Source organism: Taeniopygia guttata, chromosome 4 (genome assembly GCF_048771995.1).
Source record: "Taeniopygia guttata chromosome 4, bTaeGut7.mat, whole genome shotgun sequence".
Lineage (NCBI taxonomy): Eukaryota > Metazoa > Chordata > Aves > Passeriformes > Estrildidae > Taeniopygia > Taeniopygia guttata.
In genome coordinates this window covers 8,731,704-8,757,788 of record NC_133028.1, presented here as the reverse complement: position 1 = coordinate 8,757,788, position 26,085 = coordinate 8,731,704, and the positions used below count along the sequence as shown (strand labels likewise).

General features: G+C 37.0%; 1 protein-coding gene across 4 annotated transcripts in view; it reads left to right on the top strand.

Moving 5' to 3' along the window:
* Positions 1-26,085, top strand: part of ZFYVE28 (zinc finger FYVE-type containing 28) — a 145,686-nt gene that overhangs the window by 103,995 nt on the left and 15,606 nt on the right. The window contains exons 9-11 of one of the 4 annotated variants that reach the window (XM_012573675.5): positions 10,889-10,993; positions 25,103-25,254; positions 25,806-25,922. In XM_012573675.5, the coding sequence (XP_012429129.5) occupies positions 10,889-10,993; positions 25,103-25,254; positions 25,806-25,922 (374 nt within the window). Of the gene's footprint in view, positions 1-10,888; positions 10,994-25,099; positions 25,255-25,805; positions 25,923-26,085 lie in introns of all 4 variants that reach the window. The other 3 variants (XM_012573674.5, XM_030270586.4, XM_030270585.4) reach the window with 3 other exon arrangements.

Genomic DNA, 26,085 nt, shown 5'->3' with positions numbered 1-26,085 from the left:
AGCAGTACCTGGGTCATTACTTCCATTGTCCTCTGCTGTTTTATAGAAGTGCCTGGCAAATACTCAAGTTAACTTTTGCATCAGTGCATGGGATTAAACTATCTAAACAAACACATTTTACCTTGGATTAATTTGAGAGAAAGGGGTTGCTGTGACCATGTTGCCTGTGGGCACAGGTGTATCTGTGAATGTGTGCTGAAGGAGCCTAACAAAGTGCAAAGTGGCTCTTCAGCCTGTTGGACCATTTCAGCCAAAGCTGATGGAAGAGCAGAGGTCATGGATTAAGGTTCTGTACATTTAATGGCAATAAGGAACTTACTTGATAAGAGGGAGATAACATCATAATACTTGTAATAAAGAAAATGCCACACTTCAGCTCAACTTTGATTAGACACAGGGGATCTTACACGGATCACGAGAAAACCTGACTTGGTTTTGGCTCACTGTTTAGAGGGTAACCTGTTCTGTAGTGAGTCCTCAATTTCTCTGAAGTATTAATACTATGAAGCAGAGGCAAGACATTAGACATAAATTACCTTTGTTTTTTCTATTTCTGTGACAGCTGGCTTTCTGTGTGTGTGTGATGCAGGCTCTCTCATTTCATTATGTTCATAGAGTTCAGGATAACACAGTGGAGGTAGCTTGAACTACAAAGCATAACCACAATATAAAAGCTACAGAAATAAATGTACCAATTGAATTATGAAATATTTTACTGGTAGTGGAAATAGAATCATGAGTTCTTTGGCCTGGACCTAACTGCTATTACAGGTTAAATGCAACCTATCATACAAAAAACTCAACTTATTCTTCTCATTATTCTGACTATTTGCTATCTTAGGCTTGCAAGTATGATCATATTCAAGGCCCTACAACAGGGTTTCTAAGTGGACTTCATTTTAAGATATAATTCACAAATCCCTTTGACATTCCACGATTTTGCAACACTTCAAATGGAAAACTACATAAAATAATCACTGTGTTTAATCAGTTTACTCATAAATAATACAAAATTCAGACTATTTGTCTACCAATTTTTGCCTTGGGTTGGATATTAAACAAATTTTTGAGAACAGGTCTGAAAAATATAATAAAATTATATATATATGTAAGCTGCTATTTCATCTTTCCATGTTTTATGAATGTAGTAACTTCTCCACTGTCTTGTCCAGCCTCTGCTAATATTATTTAAAAACTTTATCTGAGAATTGTCCTTTTACAAAGAGTTCTGTAAGTCTGTCTTCCTGTTTGCTTTTGTTTGCTCCTGATTCCTGTCTAGCCTCTCCTGCCTGTTGTGATTTTGTGACCTAAGTCACATTTTGTCAATGTGGTTACTTTTTCAGATTGGAAAAGTCAGAGCCTACTTGATCAGAAGTTGTCCACAAATTGTCCATACCTTTGATCATGCCTTATCTCTTGCCCTAAACAATTTTCAGTTATACTATTTCCTTTTAGCAATAGGTGAATCAGAACTGCACTTACTCAAGATGTGAGCAGACTGTGGATGTGCACAGTGGCGTAATTGTTTTCAGTTGTTTTTGAATGGTTTGCAGTATTTGACTTGGAATTCTTACTAAGTGGTGTGCTGGGGTTCTTTTTGAAGTTGTCAGCTAAAGCCCCACAATGTTGCTTGTGATTTCAGAGGCTGTCGTTCTGTATCTGATGCCAAAATTGTTCTCCATGTGTTCACCTGTTAAATTTTGCCATTTTATTACCTGTAACTCAGACTTTAAGACCCTGGGCAGTCGTGCAGTCTGTTCTGGTTGTTACCCTGAATAATTTTGCATTGGTAGTAAAATGTCAGAGCTCATTGCTCTGACTGCTTTTGCAGATCATACACAAAAACAAAGCTCCCAGGGTGCAGAAGAACCTCAGCCACCTTTCTGAGAAGTAATTGTTAACAACTTCTCCCAGTTAGTGATTAAGAATTATCCATCCTTTTTGGACCTCTCCCTCTTATGCTGTAGCTCCTTAGTTTTCTTGAAAGCCTTTAGTGAGGTATTTTGACAGAACCTGTTTGGAAATCCAGAGGCTTGACAGTGGCATCACCATTCTTGACAAGCTTCTTGACCCCTTCACAGAGCTCCCAAGAGGTTCCCTCTGCAGAAGTCACCTTCTTCTCAGGCAGACCTTCCTATTGTTGTCTACTTATTTTAGCTTTGGATACATTTTAACTTGCTTGGTATGATCATCAGGCTCACAGAACTAGAGCTGTTGGAATCCCTGTGGATTTTTTTTTCTTTTTTTTTTTTTCTAGGGATAGCTAGCTTTATACTCCAGGCATCGAGGAGTTTTAAAAGAGAGCTTAATAATTCATCTTACTTGTTCTTGAGTTCAAAAACTCTTGAGTGAATGTTTTTGAATATTTTGTTAAAAAGTTAGTTAGATTTGTCTATTTTCACCATAGCCTTTTACACAGATACCTTGCTGATTACTTCTAATTAGCTGTATTCATTTTCTACAGACTACAATACATCTGTTATTAGTTGTCAAGTATTTTACCTATGCAGCAGTAGAGTAGTAGGGATGGAGGTATTTTGTTACTAGATTGTTGCTACTTTATTTAGAAGCATTCCAATACCAACTCCTTAGGTATATTCTGTGAAAGATGAAGATGCTGGGGTTGTACTGAGAACTAGATTAAAAAGTTATATATGGATAGATCCTGTTTTTTTTTTCCTTAAATGTGTGTATATAAGATTTGGGTCTTGCCACTGAATCACTAGTCATGTTGTCAGGAAAAGAGATAATTCATTTACAAAACAGAACTTTGTGGACCTTTCCTTACTCATGCTGCCTGGGCAATGACTAATCACTTCTTTTTGATGGTATTTTTAAATTGGCAGATCACATTAGGCTTCTGTGACTGCTCCCTATTACATGCTTGCAAATGCCAACTTAACCATAGGGGAAATGTTGGAGACAGTAGATTATTTTCAGAATGATGGACCCATTAGCTAGAACAATAAGCAATCTCATGCACATGGAATAGCTTCAGGATAGGCTCATTTATCAAGTTGATAAATGTATTTGCTTTCTAGTTACTGTAAGTCACTAAGTAGAAGAAAATTTTCTTTCCTTTTTCTGAATAAAGCAGCTCTCAGATGTGTATGTTGTGATACAAACTGTTTGTTTTAGTAAGTCTAAACTATTTTACTACACAATATTACATTATTGGTATAATCTCTGTGATCCAGATGGGTTTACCATAATAATCCTTGTATCTGAAATAGCTGGTATTTCAGGCTTCTCTGTCTAGCCTCAAAATTCAGTGGAGTTTAAAATACAGATTAAACACACTTTTACTAAAGATTTCATAGAATCATAGAATGGTTTGGGTTGGAAGGGACCTTAAAGATCATCTTGTTCCAAACTGCTACCATGGGCGGTAACACCTCCCACTAGACCAGATTGCTCAAAGCCTCATCCAAACTGTCCTTGAACACTTCCAGGAATGGGACCTTCCAGAAATGGGCAACCTTTGCCAGGGCCTCACCACCCTCACAGTAAAGAACTTCTTTCTGTCTAATCAAAACCTACCCTCCTTCAGTCTGAAGCCACCCCTCCTCATCCTGTCACTCCTTGCTCTTGTAGAAAGTCTCCCTCCTTCTTGTGGGCTCTCTTCTGGTACTGGAAGACCACAATTAGGTCACTCTGAAGCCTTCTCTTGTCCAGGCTGAAGAATCCCAATTCTCTCAGCCTTTCCTCTTAGGAGAGGTGCTCCATCCCTCTTGGTGGCCTGGGAGCTGCTCTGACCCAGGTGCAGCACCAGCACTTGGTCTTGTTACAGCTCATGAGATTCCCACGGGCCACTTTTCGAGCTTGTCCAGGTCCCTGTGGATGGAGTCCTGTCCCTCATGTATGTCACCTGCTCCACCCAGCTTGGTATCACCTGCAGATGTGCTGAGGGTGCACTCAATCCCTTCATCTGTGTCACTAATGAAGATATTAAGTAATTCTGGTCCCAGTAGGCACCCTGGAGGGTCACCACTTGTCACTGATGTCCAGAGCCATTGCCCACTGCCCTCTGGATCTGACCATCCAGGCAATTGCTTATCCATGTAGTTGAGTCCATCTCTGTCCGGTTTACATACAAGGATGTTCTGGGGCACTGTGTCAAAGCTTTAGAGAAGTGCAGCTAAACGACATCCAATAGCCCTTCCCCTGTCTGCTGATGGAGTCACACCCTCACAGACCACCACTGGCTATTGACAGCTCTCTACTCCTTGGCTCTAAGTCTTAGCTGATGTGATGTCTTTCTTTGTTATTTGCTTTTATCCCAAAGATATAAAACACCAACAGCACAAAAGTCTTGGGCAGCAGTGCTAATGAGATGCAAATATGAGAAAAGCACTAGCAAAGATGCAGTGTCTCACTAGCTGAAGGGACAAGGTGATAAATAAAGGCTGTCATATAAAAAACCAAACAATTAAAGGAGGAAAGCCATGTAAGAATAGAACATAAGATGATAAAACTAAAAAAACCCACCATTTGGTGTTTTGGGGTAAAAAAAGAGGATAAGTTAACCCCAAAACCAAGCTTTAAATCTCTATCTAGTGTTCCTTGTTTTTCAGTTGGAAGCTAACTTGTACAGATTTTTTTAAATGTTCATTTAAACATAAAATTTTTCCTGCTCTTTCACAGAAGAAAGAAAGCTACAAAGAGGAAGATAATTTTTTTATGTGTTTTGTAAATATTTGTCTTTCTGTTCTTTCTGGAGCTGAGGAGTTCATGTAAACCTGCACTGTTTTATGAAGTTTGGCAATTTGTTTGATATTGTCATACAATGCTGGTGTTTTCATGTGTTAGTCTTAAATACCTGGTTCTGTTGCACATTTGTTTATCTGACCTCAAAACACTTCTGACATAAAAAAGGGGATTATTAAGTGTAGTTTGTTGCTTTTCCACTGCAGGTCTGTTTAAAATGTCTACCTTAAATTTTACAACTTTTTTTTGCATTTTCCTTGATCAGTTTGAATGTATTCTTGATGAAGCCTTTTGCAATGCACCTGACAATTGGCAAAAGGAGCTGCAGGTGGTAGAAAGGAGAATTTCTTACCTTCACCCTTCCTGCAAGCTCTGGCTGTGTCCATTGGCTGTTGGATGCTGGCAATGTTTGCATTTACTTGTGGGGGCTAAAAATTAGAATATTTTGCCATATGCTTTTGCAATTAAGGAGAAAGAATGAGGTATACTTGGAAAAGCATGTTTTCCTATTTGTTGATCTATATTGCAACTCTAGAATAAGAGGAATAATTTATTCTTGAGTTTGGTATTAAAGTTGTTTCTTTCCTTAGCCTTTCAATTCCTTAATCCTAAACTGTATATATAGTACAATATTTATATAGTACAATATTTATATATTACAATAGTCTAAATTGTAATATTAAAAATTTTATTTCCTCAGCATATTAGAATGACTTCATAAAAAAAATGAACACCTGTTTCAGACAGTTGGTTTCTAATTTTGATTTTTTTTGTCCTGTACTTTTTTTTTCACTCCTTAGCAACATGTGACATATGCACATTTTCAGTACAGCAGCTTTAAGATAAGTCATATCACCTTTATAAATGCATGGAAAACAGCCAGTCAGCCATATGTATTTAATGGATGGTTAATATTTGCTAAAAAACCCAAAACCGAATTCACACAAAGTACCTTTCTAGCTTGTCTGAGTTTTTAGCTTTTCTACAAGTATTCTTTTATTAAAACTAAGTTAATTGATATTGAAATACAGATTAACTTTATTAAATGTATTAAATTCATACTTTTCTATAATATTCCCTTCACAGTAAGATTTAAGAAAATTCTGTTTATTTTTACATGAAAATGTTACCTTTTCCTTTAAAAATTAATGGACAGCTGTGCATTTTGTTTGTTCACATAAACAAAAATTTGTCTATTTATTGTCTTGTACTGATTAGTCTTTTAACTAGCTGTTCAGGAGAAAGAAAAATTCTCATCAGTGAAAAGCAAGTAGTACTTGATTGGGAATCAAACATCAGCCTTTTAACTGCAAAACTTCCCTTAAGCAATCCTTTATCTGGCTGTTGATTGAAGTTCTTTGTTCCCCTTCTAGTATTCTGTTTATTGCCTTTGTGCAGCTACCCAAATTCAGATTCAGTATAAATTAATTTTTTCAGTCTTTCCTCCCCTTCTTTTTAATAATAGGTCTCAAATTTGAAATGGTAGTGTTTTACCTCTTGCGTTGTACTCTGATTTTGTGCAGTATCCTATAACACAACTGCTGTTATGAAGCTTTGGTGTCAGTTTTATACCAGCTTCCCTAATTAGGTCCAAATATCAATTGAAGCAGGGAACCATACTAGCTTTCAATGTAGGGATTCCTAAAATAACAGGTTAAAATGTTTTAAAAGATAATTTTTCAGTGGATTTGGTGTGACACATGAGGCTTTAGTCAGCCCTCATGTAGTGAGCCAGTCAAACAATACTTGTGCCAATTAACTATTGTAATATTAAATGTAATTGTATTCAATTAGTAGCTTTCATGAAGAGACTGTCCCCTGAAACAGAGGTTTAATTAAATGTAAGAGGCTAGAAACATATTCCAGTAGAAAAAATCATGGATAAAATAAAAGTGGCTTTCAGTTTGTTTTTTCTTTTTAGAATAGTTACAAAAAATGGCCAACAGCTTTCAGTAACTTCCATGAAAAGAGGCAGCCATATCACACCATGTTACTTTGCTCCTCAAATATTTACTCCAGAATTTTATCAGAAGTGCTGAAGAATTATGTTTTGATGAGCATGCGTAGTGTTTTTATCCAGTGCTAGAATGTAATTTTTAAAATAGCACTGTAGGCATTTAAGACCTACAAATGAAAGAGACTTTTGCCACATTCCCCAGTTTAAGCATTCCTATGAATCCAAATCCAAAACAACATTATTGCAAATGAGGATGATGTGGTGAAGCTCAGGTCACCTGTGAGCTGATGTGGGAAGGAAGGGTTAGCAGCTCTCAGCTGCAGAATGCGGCTTTATGCATGGATTTTCTCTTATAATTGTGCTAATGAATGTGTGTGCTGAGCTATCATCAGCTGATAATGGGAATCTTGAGATGGAAAAACCAGGTCAATTCACCTCAGGATCTACCAGCACCTTAGAAAAGCAGAGAGGATCTTCAGGCAGACATTAATAAGAATAAAATTCTAGTTATCCTGAGACTGTGTGTACTGAGAGGGGGAAACTGTGATTATTAAGGTTTTTTTTAAAAAGCTACTTAGTATAACACTTAGAAAGTATAATACAGGGTTACCATTATTGGATTTCCATTTCTTGGTACTAAACAAGCACAGAACTTCTTATGTGAAGAGTTACAGCCTGAATATGAATCAGTAATAAACACTGTTAATCATAAATACTGTTTCCAGTACAATGATTCAGTCTGTATGGATACAGAGGAATGAGAAAAATGTTTCCATGTTGTAATTGCCTAAACTACACATAGTTTATTACAACAAACAAATGTCTATGAGTGTGGTTTGTGTCAAGTGTGTTCAAGCAGTTTGCATTGCCAAATGATGACTGACTGGATGGGTATCTAATCCTGATTCAGCAGATTGTTCAGCATGGTCAGGTTTGTGCCCCAAGAGAAAAATGGAGAAGTGGAAAATGAAGGCGTTTATAAAGCAGTTTAGAATGGCAAACTGGGTTCAAGACAAGGCTTAAAAAATGGTGAGATGGTGGAACTGGTGAGAAGGAGTTGTGCTGATAGGAACTGGTATGGAGTGAGAGAAGATTGAAATGAGAGGCAAAGAAGTATGGAGAAGAGATGAGGTGAGGTTTATTGCTTGTTCAGAAGACATCTGTGAAGATGAAAGTTAAGAGAGCGTTGAGATGGTTGATAATGCCAGCTGGTTGTGGGCATTACATTCATGATGCTCACTGCTTTATTGTTTTGCCTCCTTTCTCAGAATGTCCATTCCACGTAGGTAGCTGATGATAGAAAGGGATTTCATGTCTTGGGTCAATGTTGGCAATAAATAATATCTGCTCTTACCAGAGAGGTGGTACTTTAGGGTGGTGGTTTGTTTGGTTTATGTTTTAGCCTAGAGCATTTAATGCCCCAAAAATGTGTGTCAGCTTTTGGGTTCTTGGGAAAAAATGTAACCCCTTTGGGCTCTGTGTAAGAACTTAAAATCTTAAATTCATTAAAACAAAACAAAAAAGTAGAAAACTGCAACCTAAGAAAATTGAATTTAAATGCTTAAATACTGGTAACTGAGATATTTTGATTTGACTGCAAATAGAGCCGTCAGAGCTTCACAGAGGGCACTGACGGACAGCAAACCTGACATTTTCAGAAAAATTACTACTACCTAAATCAGCTGGCAGGATTTTTACACTGGAAAATCTGGAAATGGTGGGGAGGTGGGAGAGTATAAAAGGAGATGCTGAGTTTGCTACTTGTTCTTGTTTCCTGGTTCTATTGTTCAAAGATTAGTTTATTCTGAACAAGAGTGATGTGCTTCACTTGCAAGAGAGAAGCAGGGATGTATTTGCTGTAACAGTGAGTTGACAAAATTCCATGGCAAATGTAAGAGCAGTTTAACAAGGTTCAATGACAAGGTACATTTCAGTATTTAATGCATGGAGGACAGGGTCAAACAAAGCTGCCAGAGAGACCCTTTCTTGGGGTTCAAAGAGGAGTGTGGCTGCAGCTGGATCCAGACTTAGTCCCAGACCTGATGAATGGTTTATGTCTAAAGGATTATTTATGTATGTGCAGTCAATCTTTTTGTCACTTAGCTAATATTTTAACATTTCAGCATGCTTATTTCCAATTACTCAGTATCTGGTGTGATAAGGATCACTCAGCCTTGAGGAATATCATGAGAGGCATCCCTACAGGGGAAATCCTGGCATGCAGCCTGCTGCCACACAGGAGAGCTCAACAAGCCCTGGACTGTCCACTATTTTTGGGCTGAGTGACTTATATATTTGCATATCCATTGTACTTTGGCTGGTGTGTGCTCAAGTAGCCCTCAGTGCTACTTGAGGGCTCAAGCACAGCCCTCTTGCTGTGCAAGATTTATGGCTCCTATGGTGTTACCTGTCTCCCCAGAGCCCAATTTGGGTACAGACATTCAGTCTGCCATTTCTTGCTTTTGTTTAAAAAGAAAAGGGGGGGCGAGCACACCACCACACCTGCCTAATCACGGTGTGAAATTGTGTGCTAATGTTTTTTAATATCGTTCAGCTGCTGTAAAACAGACAGTAAAATTACATTTTAGTAGCATGACCATATTGTAAGATTGGGTGGTTAAAGGTGATGAGCTATAAAAGAGTAAGCCTTTGTTTAAATGCATATATCTCTTCATAATGAGCAGAATTAGCAAGGGAAATTACATAAAACGAATGAAAGTTAAATAGATTTTTGTTCAAGTCTGATAAAATTATTTTCCAGTTGTAGAGTCTCTCCTTTCAACTAAAGCATGGTACACTTGGGATTTATTTTCAGATTGGCAATCAGAAATGAGAAACATGAAGGGGTATGCTTTCCAAGTGATTAGTGGGAGGTATGCAAACAAATCCTATTATTTCTTAGTGAGATTAGAGCACATACCTTCCATGCACTGCTTTGAAGAATTCCCCTTAAGCATTCTTCCAGACTTCTAGCTGGAAAGATAGCTGTAATAGTAAATTTGGTAGAAAAAAAGAGTTTGAAACATAACTGGCTTTTATATATCTAAAAAGCAAAAGAACATTTAAAAACCTACTCATAATTGTGGAGAAGTAAGGTGAACTAACCCTGACTATATATATATATATATAAAAAATAAAACTACCTCTCTTTTAGCTGGAGATGTTTCTTAGGTTTGTCTTTGTATTGTCCTAAGATTTGTTGACTGAACATTTGAGTTCAGCTGGCTTGAGTGAATCTTCTGCACCGCCTAGAGCCAATACAACTTTGATATCTCTGCTCAAGATTACTTATTTTCTTATCTCATATAATTAAATTTTTTCTCAGCTTGTGGAATTTCCAGTAGCTGAGCAGTAAATTGTTACACAAACAAGAAATTGGTCTTTGCAAGATAGTTTTATAAGTGCTTATGAAACTATTTTTACTGCTCTAATCCTAGTTTACATTGATAATATGATGTAAGAGCTGAAATAATGTGTTATTTAGAGACTTTTCATTAGTTCAGGGATGCCAGAGACAAGTTGTCTACCATTCATTTAAATTAGTCACATCCTTTTACTTAGTAGCTAGTGGGTTTCTGCTAGCGAAGTGTCAGTGCTTTGCAATGGGATTGCTCCTGCCTGGGTATCTGTTGGCTCAAAGCACAAAATTTGAGGTACATGTATGGCACTTAGAGGGACTGATCAAACTTAGGGGTGAGTGTATTCAGCTCCATCACCCAAGTATCAACGTTCTGTTTTCTAGCAGACCTTTTCCTTCCAATGGGGAGCAAACATAGCTCAGACTTATCACAATATTCAGAAGTTTTTGAAGCTCATGGATTACTGTGCCTTGGCCTGAAACCCAAGATGATTTAATGAACTTTCAGTTTTGTTATGTCTTCAGTTTAATGTTATACCACACTTAGCAGTATGTACAAGCTATTCCCTCTATCTGCAATAAAAATATAAAGACTAGTAGTTATTTCCTGAATTTTTTAACTGTATGGCATGAATTAAATTGAAGATTATTGTAAGATGTGTGCCCACTGACTTTGCTGAATTGCCTGTCCTTTTGGGAAGAAAACAGAATAGGTTTGTATGATCTTGTGAAGAGCAAAAAAAAAATGCAACTGCCAGTTTATTCTTTTTTCTGAATAACCCATGCCAAGCCATGACTTATCACAATGCTCTCTTTTTGCCTTTGCTCGCTTCAGCAGTTCATTTTGTTTCCATATGTTTTTCCAGTTCTCAGGATGGCTTACGTGATTCCCCCCTCAGCTCCATCTCCAGCAGTGACTATGAGAGTGTTTCTGTCACTACATGTAGTCTCTCCAGCATATACGCTCTGAGGTAATAACATCACTTTGCAGTCAGATTTGACGAGTGGTATTGACTTATGCTTGGTTAAAAATTTTCATTGAATTAATCAAGTGACAGCAACACTTCTGAGTATTCTTCCTTTTGAACAACAGGTGCTTTTTGGTTTTGTTTTTTTTTTTATTTTAACCTGCCAGCTTTCTTCAGTGCTGTGACAAATGAGGCAACTATTTATGGAAAAGTTTTTAATGCATGCAGGAATCACTTACATATGTCCATGATCTCGCTTTTATTTATCCATATAGCAGTTCTTAGAAGACACTTCAGATTGTAGCTTGACAAGTTAGAAATGTTTTTCTTAGCCAGCCCTTAGCTTTCTAAAAAACATGTCTTTTGCATTTTGTTTTGCCTTGTAAAATAAAAGATGTTCCAGTTAACAGTTTTAACTTACGCCCTGTTGCTAGCCAACACTGGTAAGAATACAGTGAAGAACTGCTTCTGACATCACAGAATATTCTGGGTTGGAAGGCCCCACAGACGTCGTGGAGCTCAGTTTGTAAGTGAATGGCCCACACAGGGATTGAAACAGTGACCTTGGTGTTATTAGCAATACTGTTTTATATTTTCATCTTCTGAAACTGCATGGGAGTTTTAACTTTAGTTTTACTGAAAGCGCTTAATGAGAGTGATAATGGAATTAAGGTTAGTGCAGAAAAATGTAACTAAAACATAAAAATGAGATCTTTGCATTTTTCACTGTTTGCCTAACATACATGTATGAGATGTATTGCATGCATTGTATGCAATAACACTTTTGCTCTGGTACAGACAGACTGAAATACCACTACTTCAGCTGACGTAGTTTGTCCTCCACTGCTTCTTGTCCTCTCTTTTTCATCTGTTTTTCTTTCCCCAGAACTTCATTTGAACTTCAGGATTTTCAAATTTTATCTAGGTTTGGAGATCAAAAGAGGAGATACAGTAGCTTTTCTAATAGTGATAGATACAATACTAATAACAATTGGAGTTTTTTCAGGATGCACCTGTCTTCAAGTTAAATTTTTGAGAGTTTTGTATTTTTAAAATTAGGGCAGAAAGACGCAACAAAAACTGTTCTTCATTTTTTAAAATTTTGAAATACATTTACTTTTGACTGTTCTTCAAACAAAACCCAATTTACCTGCATGCAGCAGTTGCCCTGTTCCAAGTACTGTATACATTGAAGACTGTTTCACACAGGGCTGTCTGAATGGATGGTAGCTGTAGCCTCAGTGACTCTTCAGGAATAACTGGAGCAGTGAGAATAAGTCCTGATTAGATTCACTACCTCTTTGGAGGGCTTTAGTGGACTGCCTTTGTGCATTAGTGTTGTAGTTGCCACACTAGTAGGTGAAAGAAAGTTTGATTTTTAAGGCAGTATTTGTACATTTGCCTTTGTGCTCTTGTCCAGTGAAAAACAGCATTGCATCATCCTTGGGTGACTTGATGAAATCTAAGTTGTCTATTTTTCTGCAATCAGATGGATATTACCAGACATGTAGCTATTGTAGTTTGTGGTCCAGTAAAACAAACCAGTGAAGTGCCTGCTTGACTATAATGACAGGAGTTTCCCCTTCTGAAAGACTTAGTTTAAAAACAGCTAAAACTTATTTTAATGACTCATTTTAATGAAATAAAAGAAAAAAGCAACTCTCAAGTCTAACTGCTTCACAGTAGCATGTTTCTAGATCTTTCTGCATAGAAATGCAGTATTCAGTGCATCTATTTGTGTAATTTTTTAGAATATGTTATTTTTAGGTGCTCATCTGTTCTCTCTTTAGAGATTTTTATTTGGCCATTAAACAGCTTCTCTAGAGTTGCATTATTTGTTTACTGCAACAAGCATGTTTCTTGCAAAGACAATCTCAAAAATGTTCTTTTGTGAAATAACTACATTTTCCGTTATGCCATATGAATATTCAAAATAGTACCTAATTTGGGAGTTTGTTTCTTTTTCATCTGAAGTATGCAGTTTTAATGTATCTAATTTCTTGATGTTTTCACTTAACAACAATTAGACATTAAATGTAACATTTGCAGTTTTATCTGAAAAATAATTGGCTAAAGATAGAATTCTTGAAATACATTTATGTGGTCTTTCATCCTCCTGTGAAACATAAACAGTTCCTTTGTGCTGTTAAATAATCAGGACTGAGACTGACAGTCATGTTGTCAGATTGCAGCATGTTTTGGGAATATCTTCAGAAAATTTAGCTGTGATAACAAAACCAGTTTAACTGCAGTAGTAATGTTGAACTAAGTGTATTAAATAGCACAGATGGAATTGGTTTGAAACAATGAAGTATTGAATATATGGAATTCTGTATAAATGTGCATGTATTGTTTTCCAGATGGAGAATCAGGGAGAAAATTCCAACTCCTTAGATCCCAAAGCACTAGTCAAATCAGTGACTTTTTTTAGTTTTGCTAAGCAAATTTGATTTCATTGGTACTTGATCTATGTAAAATGCTCCTCTTACTAGTCTCAGAGGTCTAGTGGTCGAGAAGTTAAATGCCCAGTTAAGAAGATAATTTTTTACAAAATGTTCATTAAGCAGTATCCAGACTTGAGATGTCCATACCACTAGTCAGCTTTCTCAGCAAAGAATAATAGGATATGCTCAAAGTTTGGACCTGAGTTCTCTGAAAGACTGGAGCTAGAAAATGCAAGAAAAATGTTGATTTGGGAATGATAAGGAAAATTAAGTGAGAAAACAGAAGCACAGGGTAGTTACAATTAGTTGATTTCAAGTCTCATTGGAGTTTTTATTGTAAGAGTGCCAGGGAGAAAGAAATACTGATGAATCTGTATTTGACTGTTTGTCTGCCTAGAGTAAACTTTACATGGTAAACTCTACTTCTTTATTTTAAGGTTATAGAGAACCAATAAATGAGAACTTTAAATATACGTAATAACTCTTAAAACTAACATTAGTGTTACACTTGATGGTTTCCCTAGTCAACAGGGTGGGGATTTTTTTGGATATGTCATTGCAGCCTAACTACTGGTGGTTTTTGGTATATTTTTACACTATTTTAGGCATTTACAAAAATTGGTGGTGAAGCTTTAGCACATTGTTTAGTCTGTAAAAGGCAGTATCTGCAATGAATTGTGACTCAAATTTATGCCAAAGCAGCAAGACTCTGCCAGCCATTAGAGTGGGATATTTATCTGGCTATTTCAGTTAGAATATCTGTATTTGTGTACATGTGGGCAGACGTTGATCGTTCTTAGCATAAAATATTTGTTATATCAAGATGAAACCTCCTCTGTTACAGTTTATCCTCTCTATGTGGCTCTTTGTGGAGAGTCAGCCTCTGTATTCTTTACAGCCTTCTTCAGGGAATAAAATACTGAGTTCCTTCAGTCTCTCCTTCTAGGACTGGTTCTCCATCATCTTCATGGCCCTTCTTTGGATGCTCTCCACTCCATCTGTTCCTATTTTCAAACTGTGGAGACCATGGCTGGGCACAGGAGTACTCCAGATGAGTCCTGACAAGCTCTTGGTAGCTTGGGAAGGTCACATCTTTCATCTCTGCTAGTGGTGGCCCTGTGGGTGATGCCAGCATCTGGTTTGTTTTCATTGCTGCAGCAGCTTCACTGCTGACCCCTGTTCAGCTCTCATTGTGCACCAGGACCCCCAGGTCCTACTCAGCAAAGGATCCCAGCCTGTGCCAGGCTCTTTGGTGTCATCACTGCTGCAGGACCTTGCCCTTGTCTCTGTTAAACTCCACACTCCTCTTGCCAGCTCCCTGTTCCAGCCTGTCCTGGTCTGTGAGATGGCTTTCCCTGCTGACACATCTACCTCACCACCCAGTGTGGTGTCACCAGCAAACCTGGCAGTGCTGCTCACAATCTTGTCATCCAGATTGTTTTGGTGATGCTGAACAAGTGAGGCCCAATGTCCATCCCTGGGGATTCCCACTCGTGGCAGGCTGCCAGCCCAAGTACAGACCATTGAGCAGCACTTGAGTGTGAGCTCTGAGCCAATTTCTTGCCCATCTCTCAGACCAAGCAAAATTCATGTGGGTGGACAGTTTCTTACAGAAGCAGGTTTTATACAGTGCTTTCTCCTCAGTAGAACTCAGTGCCTTGGAAAGGATTCAAGAAGGAAAAAGAACTTGGTTATTCTCCAGGACTGTGAATTATAGTAGGAGAATTAAGTTCTTTCATCTCATGGTCCAGAGCTTAAGCTATCAAAGCTACAGCACAAATTGCATGCCTGCAGGTTTTAACAGAGACCACAGCTACTCTGGGGATTTTGTTGATCATAACATGGAGTACAACAAATACATTAAAAATGTGTTTTAACTGTCTGACAAGTCTACCTGATCTGCTCTGTCTCCAGTTCTTCTGTCTTGCACTTTTGCCTTTGTTAACGTGGTCAGGTTACATTGAAACTATGCAAAATGACAGATTTGTTCTGCATTAATGTTCAGTACTGTCATTTTTGGTCTGATTAGTGCATTACTGTAGACTTTCTGTCTCTTTTTTTTCTGTAGAGCTGCTCTTTATGGAGAGATTGCTCACAACCAGAAAAAGACTGTTAGTAATGGCTTTACATGTACAGTACTGGAGTCCTGGAAATAAAGAGCTCGGTGAGCAGAGTTCTGGGAAGAGAAAGGGGTTTTATACCTTGGGCAAATCTGAGTCACTTCCACTCTAGATGCTATTCCTGCATCCTAATTATTCTGAGCAGCAAACTCTGTGTGTCTCTTAGGCAGTGAGAGTCTGTGCTGTTTTGCACTGCTCTGTCACTCAAGCAGTGTGAGGGCAGTATTAATGGAGTCATAAATAGGTTGCTGTGTAGAGTCTTTTTGTTCAGCTGCTAAATCCCTTGCCCCAACAACCAGCTGAGCAATACCAGCAAAACAAAAAGTCAGTGTTGATGAGGTCTGTCAGCTTTTGCTGCTGATTTTAGTCAGCGAGACATATGTGGCTGAAGCAGATGTCTCTGGATTTTCACCGCCAGGATTCTTCTTGATGTGTTTCATGCCTATCTTGTTCTTCACCCTGAAAGACAAAAAAAATTAAATCTCCAAACGGTGCAGTATTTTTGAAGTTACAGTGTTCCTTTCTAGGACACTCTACAGGGTATTTTATGTTTTATGCATGTCTTTGTCTTTAGTAACAAGTAACTGGATGCAGATTTTATTTTTTCCGAGGAATAACCCAGGCAGCTAATGTTAACAAGTGCTTGTTACAGTGGGAAGGTGAAAATTCAGTTGTTGGAAGTTTATGGTCTTTCCCTATTAAAATGATAAACTTCATATTTTAGAGGTATTAAAATGTTCATTGTGGTGGAAGTAAATATAGAATATATTGCTCTCTATGTAAATCAAGTAAAATAGGACAGTATTTTAGGCTGACTAGCATCAGTGGCAGAGGCAGTAAGACTGTTCTGGCAGAATTGGTAGGCACTCCAAATTTGCCATTTGGGGGCTGTATTCCAAGTGGCATATCAAACATACCATATGGCTGGAGACTGACACAAAGTGATCATAATGGGCTTGTGTTCTTGTTTCTACATAGCTCAGTTGCAATTTTCATTTTTAGTAATTTGGCCACAATTATAATCATTTTCATTTTAGTGATGTGTCAAAAATCTGCTGTTGAATGTCACTTGGTGTTCCCTGTGATAGTAATAGAACAAAATTACTAGCTTTCAGAAATTAGGTTTTATTTTACAGATTAGTTTTTTTTTCCCTAAGTAAAACCCTCAGAATGGCATGTTTGGGAGTTTTCAGATTATGTGTAATTAAAATCACTATAGTAACTGCAGTTTTTTGCAGAGTTTTTGTCCATGTCTAAAGATACTTTATAAAACCACAATTAGATTGCAGGAAAAGAGAGGATTTCCTCATATCTACAGCTGTATTGAAGGTGAAAAATAAAGAGAAAGCAATCTTTTTCCTAATACTTTCATTAGCTTTTCTCGGCTTTGACTACCACACCTGGATACGGAATTTCTGTGGGATTCTCCTAGACCCTCGGATGCATTCATGTTTCTGCTGCTCGTTTTTGTATTATTTTTTGAGGGAAGTGATGGGAGCAATATGAAAATGTTATGCTAACAAGTTTCCATATCCCTGAGCTCCTTGCACTGGGGAGTGGTTTTGAAGCTGCATCTCCATCTGCATTTCTGCCACACACAGGAGCTGCAAGTCAAGAGTGGATCTGTAGGAACTGGATGCTAAATAAATTAATTTACTTGTGATGCCATGCAGAACTGTGGCTTGCCTATGGCAGAGGACATTGCTAACAAGCTGTATAAAATTACTCTTTTCCCTGAAATTGTTCGTATCAGGTATCCAAGTTCTACCTGTCCTATATAAAATTCTGCATAAAGTGTAAAAGCTGGGACTGATAGATCTCTGTCCCTGTCTTGGATACCAGAGCTGGTTTTACAAACCATTTCGTCATAAGCCCTATACTATTTGTGATTTTCACTTTCAGTTTTTCCGGTTCAATATATATTTTTAAAGTTTAAATATTTCTCTTCTCTAATCTTATTTTATTTATTCTTTTGCAGTGTGAGTGAATGATTGAGAGCTTTAAATTCAAGTTTGATTACAAGAAAGTGGTGGAAAAAATGTCATGGTGGAATTTAAAAAAGTCATAGAAGAACCCAAATAATATTCTACCTTGGTTTTTCTGTTCTGTTTTTTCTTGAATTTTGCTATAACTTTATCTTGCAGGTTTTATCCCTTTTTGGTTTAATTTAGGAAAAGCACTAAGCGTGGTACCTTGCAAATATCTGACATTAAATTTGATGGATAGAAAGCACCAATGTTGATTACTAATGTTCTTTAGTTATTTTTTCATATGCACACTTATAGAAGTTTTATCTATAATGATCAAAAAAGCTGTTTAGGAGAGAGCACTGTTAAAGTTGATAAATTCTGCACTGGTAGTGTTGTTTATTTTAATTTACATTTGAAATACAGTTTCTTTGCATTCATCTGAAAACCCAGTCCAGAGTGTTACTGAGTTTGAGTAAGCCATAAGTTCTCCTAGGCTGAGTTTCTTACAGTGGATCTGTTTAGAATGATTCTGCTTTAACAGCTGTAGATTTTGCAAAGTCCAAGTGAGGATGCTCTTCAGTTTGAGGTCTGAACAGCTGAGGAAAGATTCAAGGTGTTCTTCCAGCAGAGTGGGGAGCTACAGAAGCTGCTGGGACCTGGAGCAGAAGTTCTTGCTTTTGATTTCAAATCCAATAGAGTTCAATTCTCAGGGCTTTTTCCTGACTGGAGATACCACCTCGGCCATAGGGATATCCTGTTAGCCAAATTCCTTATTTTACTGAGCCAACCTGAGATTGCCCAGCTCTACAGGGGCAAGAGAAACTAAGGACAGGCTTCTGCAAGTCTTGTAGCATAGGAAAAGTAATTCCTCCTGCTGAGGAATTTAGAAGGTTGACGGCAGATGGAGTTTCTAGCACATGTCCTGTGAATGGAGCTGGGCATTGTTCATGCATGTGCTAAACTGGACAAGTCCAGTTCTTTTGGTGATTTCTAGCTAGAGAGATTTCCATGCAGTTACATGATTTGTTTCTCAAGACAAAATTCGGAAGCCTTGGTGTGCTTTAAGGGTGGCTGAGTTGATTGGTGGTTTTTTTATACCCTCTTGACCTGTTTCTCATAAAAGAGAGAGGAAATAGCTTAGGGGTTATATTTGTTTATATTTTTAAACCCTCTTGACTCAAAAAATATTAGCATTTAAAAGACATAATAAAGTCCTTAATAAGGTCCTGCATTAAAGCTTTTTTTTAGTTTCCTTTAAATGTGGCTTCTGGGGTCATTCCTTAAAGCATAGTCCTTAACTAAAAAACTATATGCTATTACCTAGATAATAGCATATAATACTCTGGCTTGGGTTTAAGTGACTCTAAAATTGAGTGTGTAGCCACCCACTTCACTTAAAATAATTGTAAGAAGCCATGATTCTCAGTTTCTTTTCCAACCATATCAAAACCAGCACGTGTTAGAAATCAACAGGCTTTAGCCTACTACTTTTTGTGTTTCTTGTGAGAATATCCAAAAAGAAACACTAGAGGTACTGCAAAAAGCAGGATGGGAAGTAGGTTGGGTTTGTTCTTTTTTTTATTACTGATACAGGAGTTACATATCTCTTACCTAAACCCCTGTAATCTTCCTCTTGTCATTTCTCGTTAATGCAACCTTTGTATTCACTGAACTATTGTGTTTGAACATTTGCATGGCCTTTGGAGTTGCTGTTTGTTCTTTTTAGCAAACTGGAACCCAGAGTTAACTACAGCCTTCTGAAGTAGAAGAGTAAGAGTAATAGCTTGGCTGGCAGGTTAGTGCTGAGATTTCCAGTTGCAGCCTACACAAATATCAATGGGAACAACATACCAACTTGCTGAAGGTGTTTTAGAAATTGTATGCAATCAGTAACATAGATTTGCCTGCAAACATTTTGGTTTGGGTTTTTTCATTTACCATGGGGATGAAAAAATTCAAATGGGAAAGAATCTTAAATATTGTAGATTTGATAAAAAGTGTATATTATTGATATTTTACACAGAGCATAAGGTGGCCATTATGCTAAATTCTGGATGAGCAAAAAATGAAAGTTATGGAGCTCATGCTAATGTGTTTTGAGAAATATTTTAAGAACTGAAAGATTTTAAATATACCTCTGTATATGGGGAAAATCACATACATGAGACACCTACACATGTATATGTCTTTAGTTATTCAATACATGTGGTATTAAATAATGGACATGAGAGATTTGTTAAGGCCAACTAGTACAAATTAGTTGATATTTAAGTCCAAATAAATGCACTGGTTTATAATTTGTGGAAGTCTCTCATCAATTTTTAAATGAACACTAATTTATATTTTAAAATTGAGCTACTGACCCTTTGTAAAAACTTTCAACAAGGTTTATAAGTGTCATGTCCTGTGTAGAACATTAGGAATGTGTGAAATCACAAAACTTTCTGCAAAGTTGTCACATTTCACTGCTGTCAAGGGTCTCACCTGCTACTGTACGTCCCTTACCAGACTTTCCTCAAGAGCATCTTGGTCTTAAAATGCATCTCTGGGTGAACCTCTGCATCAGAATGGTACCATGTAATGGATTGAATTCTTGCACAGATTTTGAATTCACTGTGTAGTGGATTTACCAGCTACATTCCCACTACAGCAGGAAGGTGTTACCTGTTTTGTTGCAGAGTTACATTCTACTTCTGCCCATGCTTGTGTAGTTTGCTGGAGATTCCCAGAGAAAGTGAATGGGAATCCCTGATGTCACAGGTATTTGGATAACATAAATGGTAGGATTAGTCACTGAATTATGTATTAACACTTTTCTAGTAAACATTTGTAATACTGTTACAGAGTTTTCTTCTTAGACTTAGTTGGATTGAGTTTGTGTGGCTGAAACTTGAGCCTTTTCTGTTTACTGGCACTGACAATCTTTTGAGGTATTTTCCCAAAAATAAATTGTCATTCAAGACCTTGCCTGAAATGAGAGACTTAAAGGGTTGGCTTCATTTCCTTTTAAATTTGGTGACATAATTGCATCACACATTTATGTTGGAACTGGATAATTTTCAAGCTTTCTTCCAATCCTAACCATTCTCTGATTCTGTGATATAGAGTACAGTGGATCTGTTGGGCTTTCTCCTTTGCAAGGAGTGACACACTATCACTTTTGATTGAAGATTTTAAAAGATAAAGAAACAAAACCAAACCATGTATTTTTAAAAGTCTTTTGTGATGAATTTGAAAACATGAAAATTCAGTTGATTTTTTTGTATTCATTGTATTTTAAACATAGAGCTTTTAAATTCTTTTTGTCTATCACTGCTGTATATTTAATGCATTTTTAAGATACTCTGGGTGTTGGTTTGTTAATAATGAGAAATTCTTTCAGAGAATCTCATACATTCTGCATTCATGCAGAGCAGATTTCAGGTTTAAAGAACCAAACATTTCCAGACAAATTTGAAAGGAGATATCTGTGAGTGGACACAGATTTCTACAGCTATTGCTATGTTTTGAGCACAAACATAAAATATTTAAATTTGGACCAACGTTGAATTGGTTGACTTTGTTTGTTTGGTTTTAGACTTTGCTGCTTTCACTGGTTTTGGATGAGTGTCAATGACCAAGAAACCCAGCCCAAAGCCTACAGTATCACAGATGGTTATCTAAAATGTCTGTCCACTTCTGAAAAAGTCTGTCATAACCTTCTTGTTCCACAGTCCTGTTTTCCATTGTGTATGAGTACTGCTACTTAAACTGGCTCAGAAGTGTCCTTTGAAGCACAAAAGCTATCAAGCAGATTGCATCTTGGTGAAAGATTTTATTATGCACAATTACATTATTGGCTTTTGTTTGGTTGTACGTATTTGGCTAAATTTCACAGTAAAGCCTTGAGATCAGGCAACCATTCTAGAGATACACCTTAAAAGTGTTGGAAGAGTCTTACAACTCTTCTCATGTAATAAATAAAGTGTAATTTTAAAATGGGTGGCTGCAGCCAAGTTAAGTATAAAGCAAATTCATTTTATCTGCCACAGGGTATCAGTTCCTTTATAAGGTATAAGCAGATTTACTGTTTGGAATCAACCTTTGACATAACATCTTACTTCTTTATATTCACCTTCATATGTTAGCTTTGCAATGTTTTTACAGTCTGAAAAATTAATGCATGATAAGCATTGTGTATATAATAAATATTTCAGAGGGGGAGTTCCATGTGTATTTTGGTGTTACCTCTTTGTAACTTAATTCATTGGGTTATTCAGGGTTCCTTTCAAACAAATACTTGAGAAAATGAGGACTTGTCTCCAGCAGTAATATGGCTGTTTATATTGTGCAATGAGACATGATTCTGTAGATCCTGGCTGTGAAACATTCTAGATCCAAGTGTAATCTGATATTAATTAAATACTTCCTAAACATCTGGTATTGGCTGAAAATGTTGATCCAAATGATCCATGTTAGATAAGCCAAGTAGGAAAGATATTCTTTTTAGGGGGGAAAAAAAAAAGTAAGCTTCACCCCATAGATCACATTTCATGTTTGTTTTCTATAATATCAGTTTATAAAATCATGAGAATCTGTTTGCATGGATGCAGTCACTGCTATTTGGGATACTCTAATATTAAAAAAAAAGTTCTCTCTTGCTGTTTATCTGAAACAATTGTGATGTTTCTGTTTTTACAGTATTTCTTACTGTCTCGACAATATTGTATTTTTGGCTACATTCTCTAACAGTTAGTGTACTTTAAAGTAAAGATCTGATGCTTGGTGGATGTTCCTTGAGAGTAATTTTTGTCTTAGTTGGACTTGGTTGTGTTGGTAAAGGCAGAGTAATTGTTTCTGACTGTAGCAATTCTTAGGTCCAGTTTTAAATTTTTCTGGAGTATTCATTTTTTTTTGCTTTGTAGTAGCACAAGCAGTCCCAAATACAAAAATAACCTCTTTTCTGAACCTCCTATGTGTGGATACTGTAGTTTACATGGGAGTGTGCATATGGGAAGTATGTCATAAATGTGAGTGTGCAGACATGCTGACCTTCCATCCCACAGTGCTGGAGCAATTCACATGTGCTCTCTGCTGGGGATTTTGAGGAGAGAAGAGTCCCAGCCAGTCTTGTGGTGACATGACCAGTCTTAATGACACACCACAAAATCTAACAGAATAGTCTGCAACAGAAGTAGGTCAAACCACATTCCTGAATGAAGTAGGTAAAACTGCATTCCCCAGCTGGAGGAGGCTCAGAAAGGCAAACATTATTATTAAAGTTGGTCAGGATTGTGGAATGAGCCTTTCTTCCTTTCTGCAAAACAGCAAAGGACCAAGTAGCTTGTATTCTTGAAAAGCACTCTTCACAGCCCTCTGCCCACTTAACACCTTCCTTTGAAATATTTCTTCAGCTATGATTTGGAGGGAAAAGTCACCCTTGATTCAGTGGCCCTGTTTTCCCCTGCACTAAAGTTTGTATATTGGGAGTTTTGAAGAGACCCTTGTATTGGAGTTATATAATTACACAGACTGTATCTGGCTTTGTCAGGGGGTCCATACTTGCCTTGGTGAGCAATTTATGGTTCACATATGAGTATCACTAAGAAAGACCTTATGTAAAAAAAAAAAAAAAAAAAGTAGAGCCTGTTGGGCCATGTTGCAAGGCAGAATCCTTTATCTGTGTGTGAGAGGGTTTGTGTGAACAGCCATTCTCTGACTGCACACCCTTGTGAGTCAGGAATCACTTCCTGGCTCTTGCTGCCTTTCAGCTTATTCTTTTGTAAGCCAGATTTGTACATGACCTTTTCCTTGTCTTGAACACAGGCCTTTCCATGCTGACAGGCTTGCTCTTGTAATATCTACTATATCCCCTACGGAAAGGCAAAGGAAAATTGAAAGAGAATTCTCACTTCATTCTCAGAGTCTTTGATAAGCCCAGTCAGTCATGGTGCTGCTGGAACTGTAAACATAGAAATAACATCTCCTTACAAGAATTTTCTTTTGTTAGCAATAGATAACATGAATAAAATTAGTTTCCTGCAAGCCTAGTCTTTACTCTGTGTTTGAAAGAATGGAAGGCCAGTTAAGATACTCATGCTACATCTTCTATTGATATTTCTATCAAAAACTAATCTCCAGTACTTATTTATTTTCAGTCTGTTTTTCCTAGGGCTTTTAAGAGTGGGTGGCATAATTATTTCTCTTATATTTCAAAGGATTACCTGTGGAGCCTACAGGTAGAATTTGAAAACTATATCCCATAAAATCTTGTTATAAATAATAATGTTACTTGTGTGTCTTTTCCCAAAATAACTATTCATGCATACTGCCATGAGGACAGGATCTGCAAGATGGTCAATGTTTCTGCACCTGATAAAAGCAGATTGAACGCAAAATGTGTTAAAAATTGGAAATTACTTTTTTGTTGTACATGCTACTTACACATGCATTTAGTAACTCTTTTAACACAGTAGTTGTCTGTAAACTAAAGAGTGTTGAAGTTTTCGACAGCAAAAGGATGATTTTAAGTAAAATAGTCTAGTTTTTTGTAATAATTGGCAATATTAATTTTTTTCCAATATGTGCAGAAGAATGGTTTTCTGTTCCCTCTGACTTGAATGTAGTGGAGTAAGAAGGCTCCTGTCTCCTTTGGTCGGCTCAGAGAATCCTTAGGACTTCAGTGTAATTACATCCTGTGCTCTAGTCCCATTTAAGGGTTTTTAGGGGCAAAGTGCTGCTTTTCCCCTAAATACTTACTGTTTTAAATGTCTTGATTTACAAATATTTAAGGTAATTCCTGATATTTTAAGATTCTCTCCAAGGCTTCCCTGCTGTCTCAGGTTGTTTCAAGCTTTTTCTCTGTAAGAGAAAAGTGATAGGGGTGGTGGTGATGAAAGTGTAGGAATGTCTGGCATCTGGTTTTTAACAAAAAATTTAATGTTTGAGTAGACATTTGGTGGCACATTTAATTCTCTTTAGAGTTGATGAGCCATTTCTTCACAATAGTTTGACATTTCAGCTATTTCTAATGTAACATTTATAAGAGAATTAACCTACCTCTACTGTGTAAATCATATTTTATTGCTGTTCTTTCCATTTTTTTTTTTGTGAAGTTATATTTAGATTCTGTTCTTGCTATATTAAGGTAACATAATTCAGAATTTCTTTTTTTCTTTTTTTTTTTCAGATAGTTTCCATGTTCATAAATTTCTAAGTTGACTTCAGAACTGACCTTCACATTTTTAGGTTGATATTCCCCTTCAGGATTTTTAGTGGAGTTATGGTCTCAGGACTGAGCTTTCAGAAGTTAATGTGAAAAATGGCACAGCACTTTGTAACAGCTAAGGAAAAATGCAGTAAAATACAGACAAGTGATTTTCTGCTTCAAGTTTTTTTGTAGCTGTCACAGAGTGAAAATCAAATGTGATGGTGATTGGTTGTGTGCTGATTAACTTCAACAAGAATTTACAGCAATTAGTTCTGGTACTATAGAGTCTTGTCTGAGTCATAAATCCTTTAGGATTTGCTGAGCATCCTGAACAACTGAGTGAAGATTTGCATTACTTTCCTTTACATTTTTTTTTTCTCTGACAGCAGTTTAATGACAAGTTCTTGTTCATCTGATGACATTGATCAGGAAGAAATCCAGCTGGCTTTGCAGGCTGCCAAAATTGCCACACGAGAGAAGATCAGATCTAGATTTCATGGCAGTAATGATCTTATTCACCGCCTTTTTGTCTGTATCTCAGGTATGAGAATCACTGAAATATTAAACTATTTTTTTTATTTGTTTTTTTTGGGGGGGTTTGCACATCAAATTGTGGTAGAAAGGACTAGAGATGAAGTTTCAGGAAAGCTCTGGTTTTGGGGCTAAGTTGCAGTCTGGTTTAGAAGGACCTGTTACCTGTTTGGAAATGCTGACATCTTAGTCCTGTAGGGTTGAAGAATTTAGACTTGTATCAGGTTTTATTTTTTCCCTGGTAATGCCCTGTTGTGTTCAGTGAAGAAAATTTGACTTAGCAGTTCTGTTTTCATGCAAAATTAATCTCTCAGTATTTCCTGACGGAGGATATGGAATATATGTATTGGCTTGCAGGTAGCATAGAAACCAGAATGTAACTTGGTCATTAAGGAGAATTAGTTTAATCAGATGTTCAATTTTTATTCCCAATGTGAGCAAGTGATCCCCTCAAAATAAGTGAGGGCATTCATTACTGGTACTAACAGGGAGATTTAAATGCTTTTTTAAAGGATGGTGTAATGGTCTAGAATTGATTTATCCATTTTCTGAAACTCTAAGGTGTTGCTGACCAACTGCAGACAAACTATGCTAGTGATCTGAGAAGTATCTTAAAGACCTTGTTTGAAGTCATGGCAACCAAACCTGAAACAGAAGACAAGGAAAAGCAGAAGAAAGGTAAGAGATCTAAACTTTTGTTTTGTATAATGAATTTCTGCTCATAGAAGAATTCCCGGTGGGAATCCAAAAACTATTTAACACAAATTTCCTTTACATATTGTTATGTTTTCGACAGGATTCACTGCACAGTGATTTCACCTCAGTTTAAAAGGAGTCATGG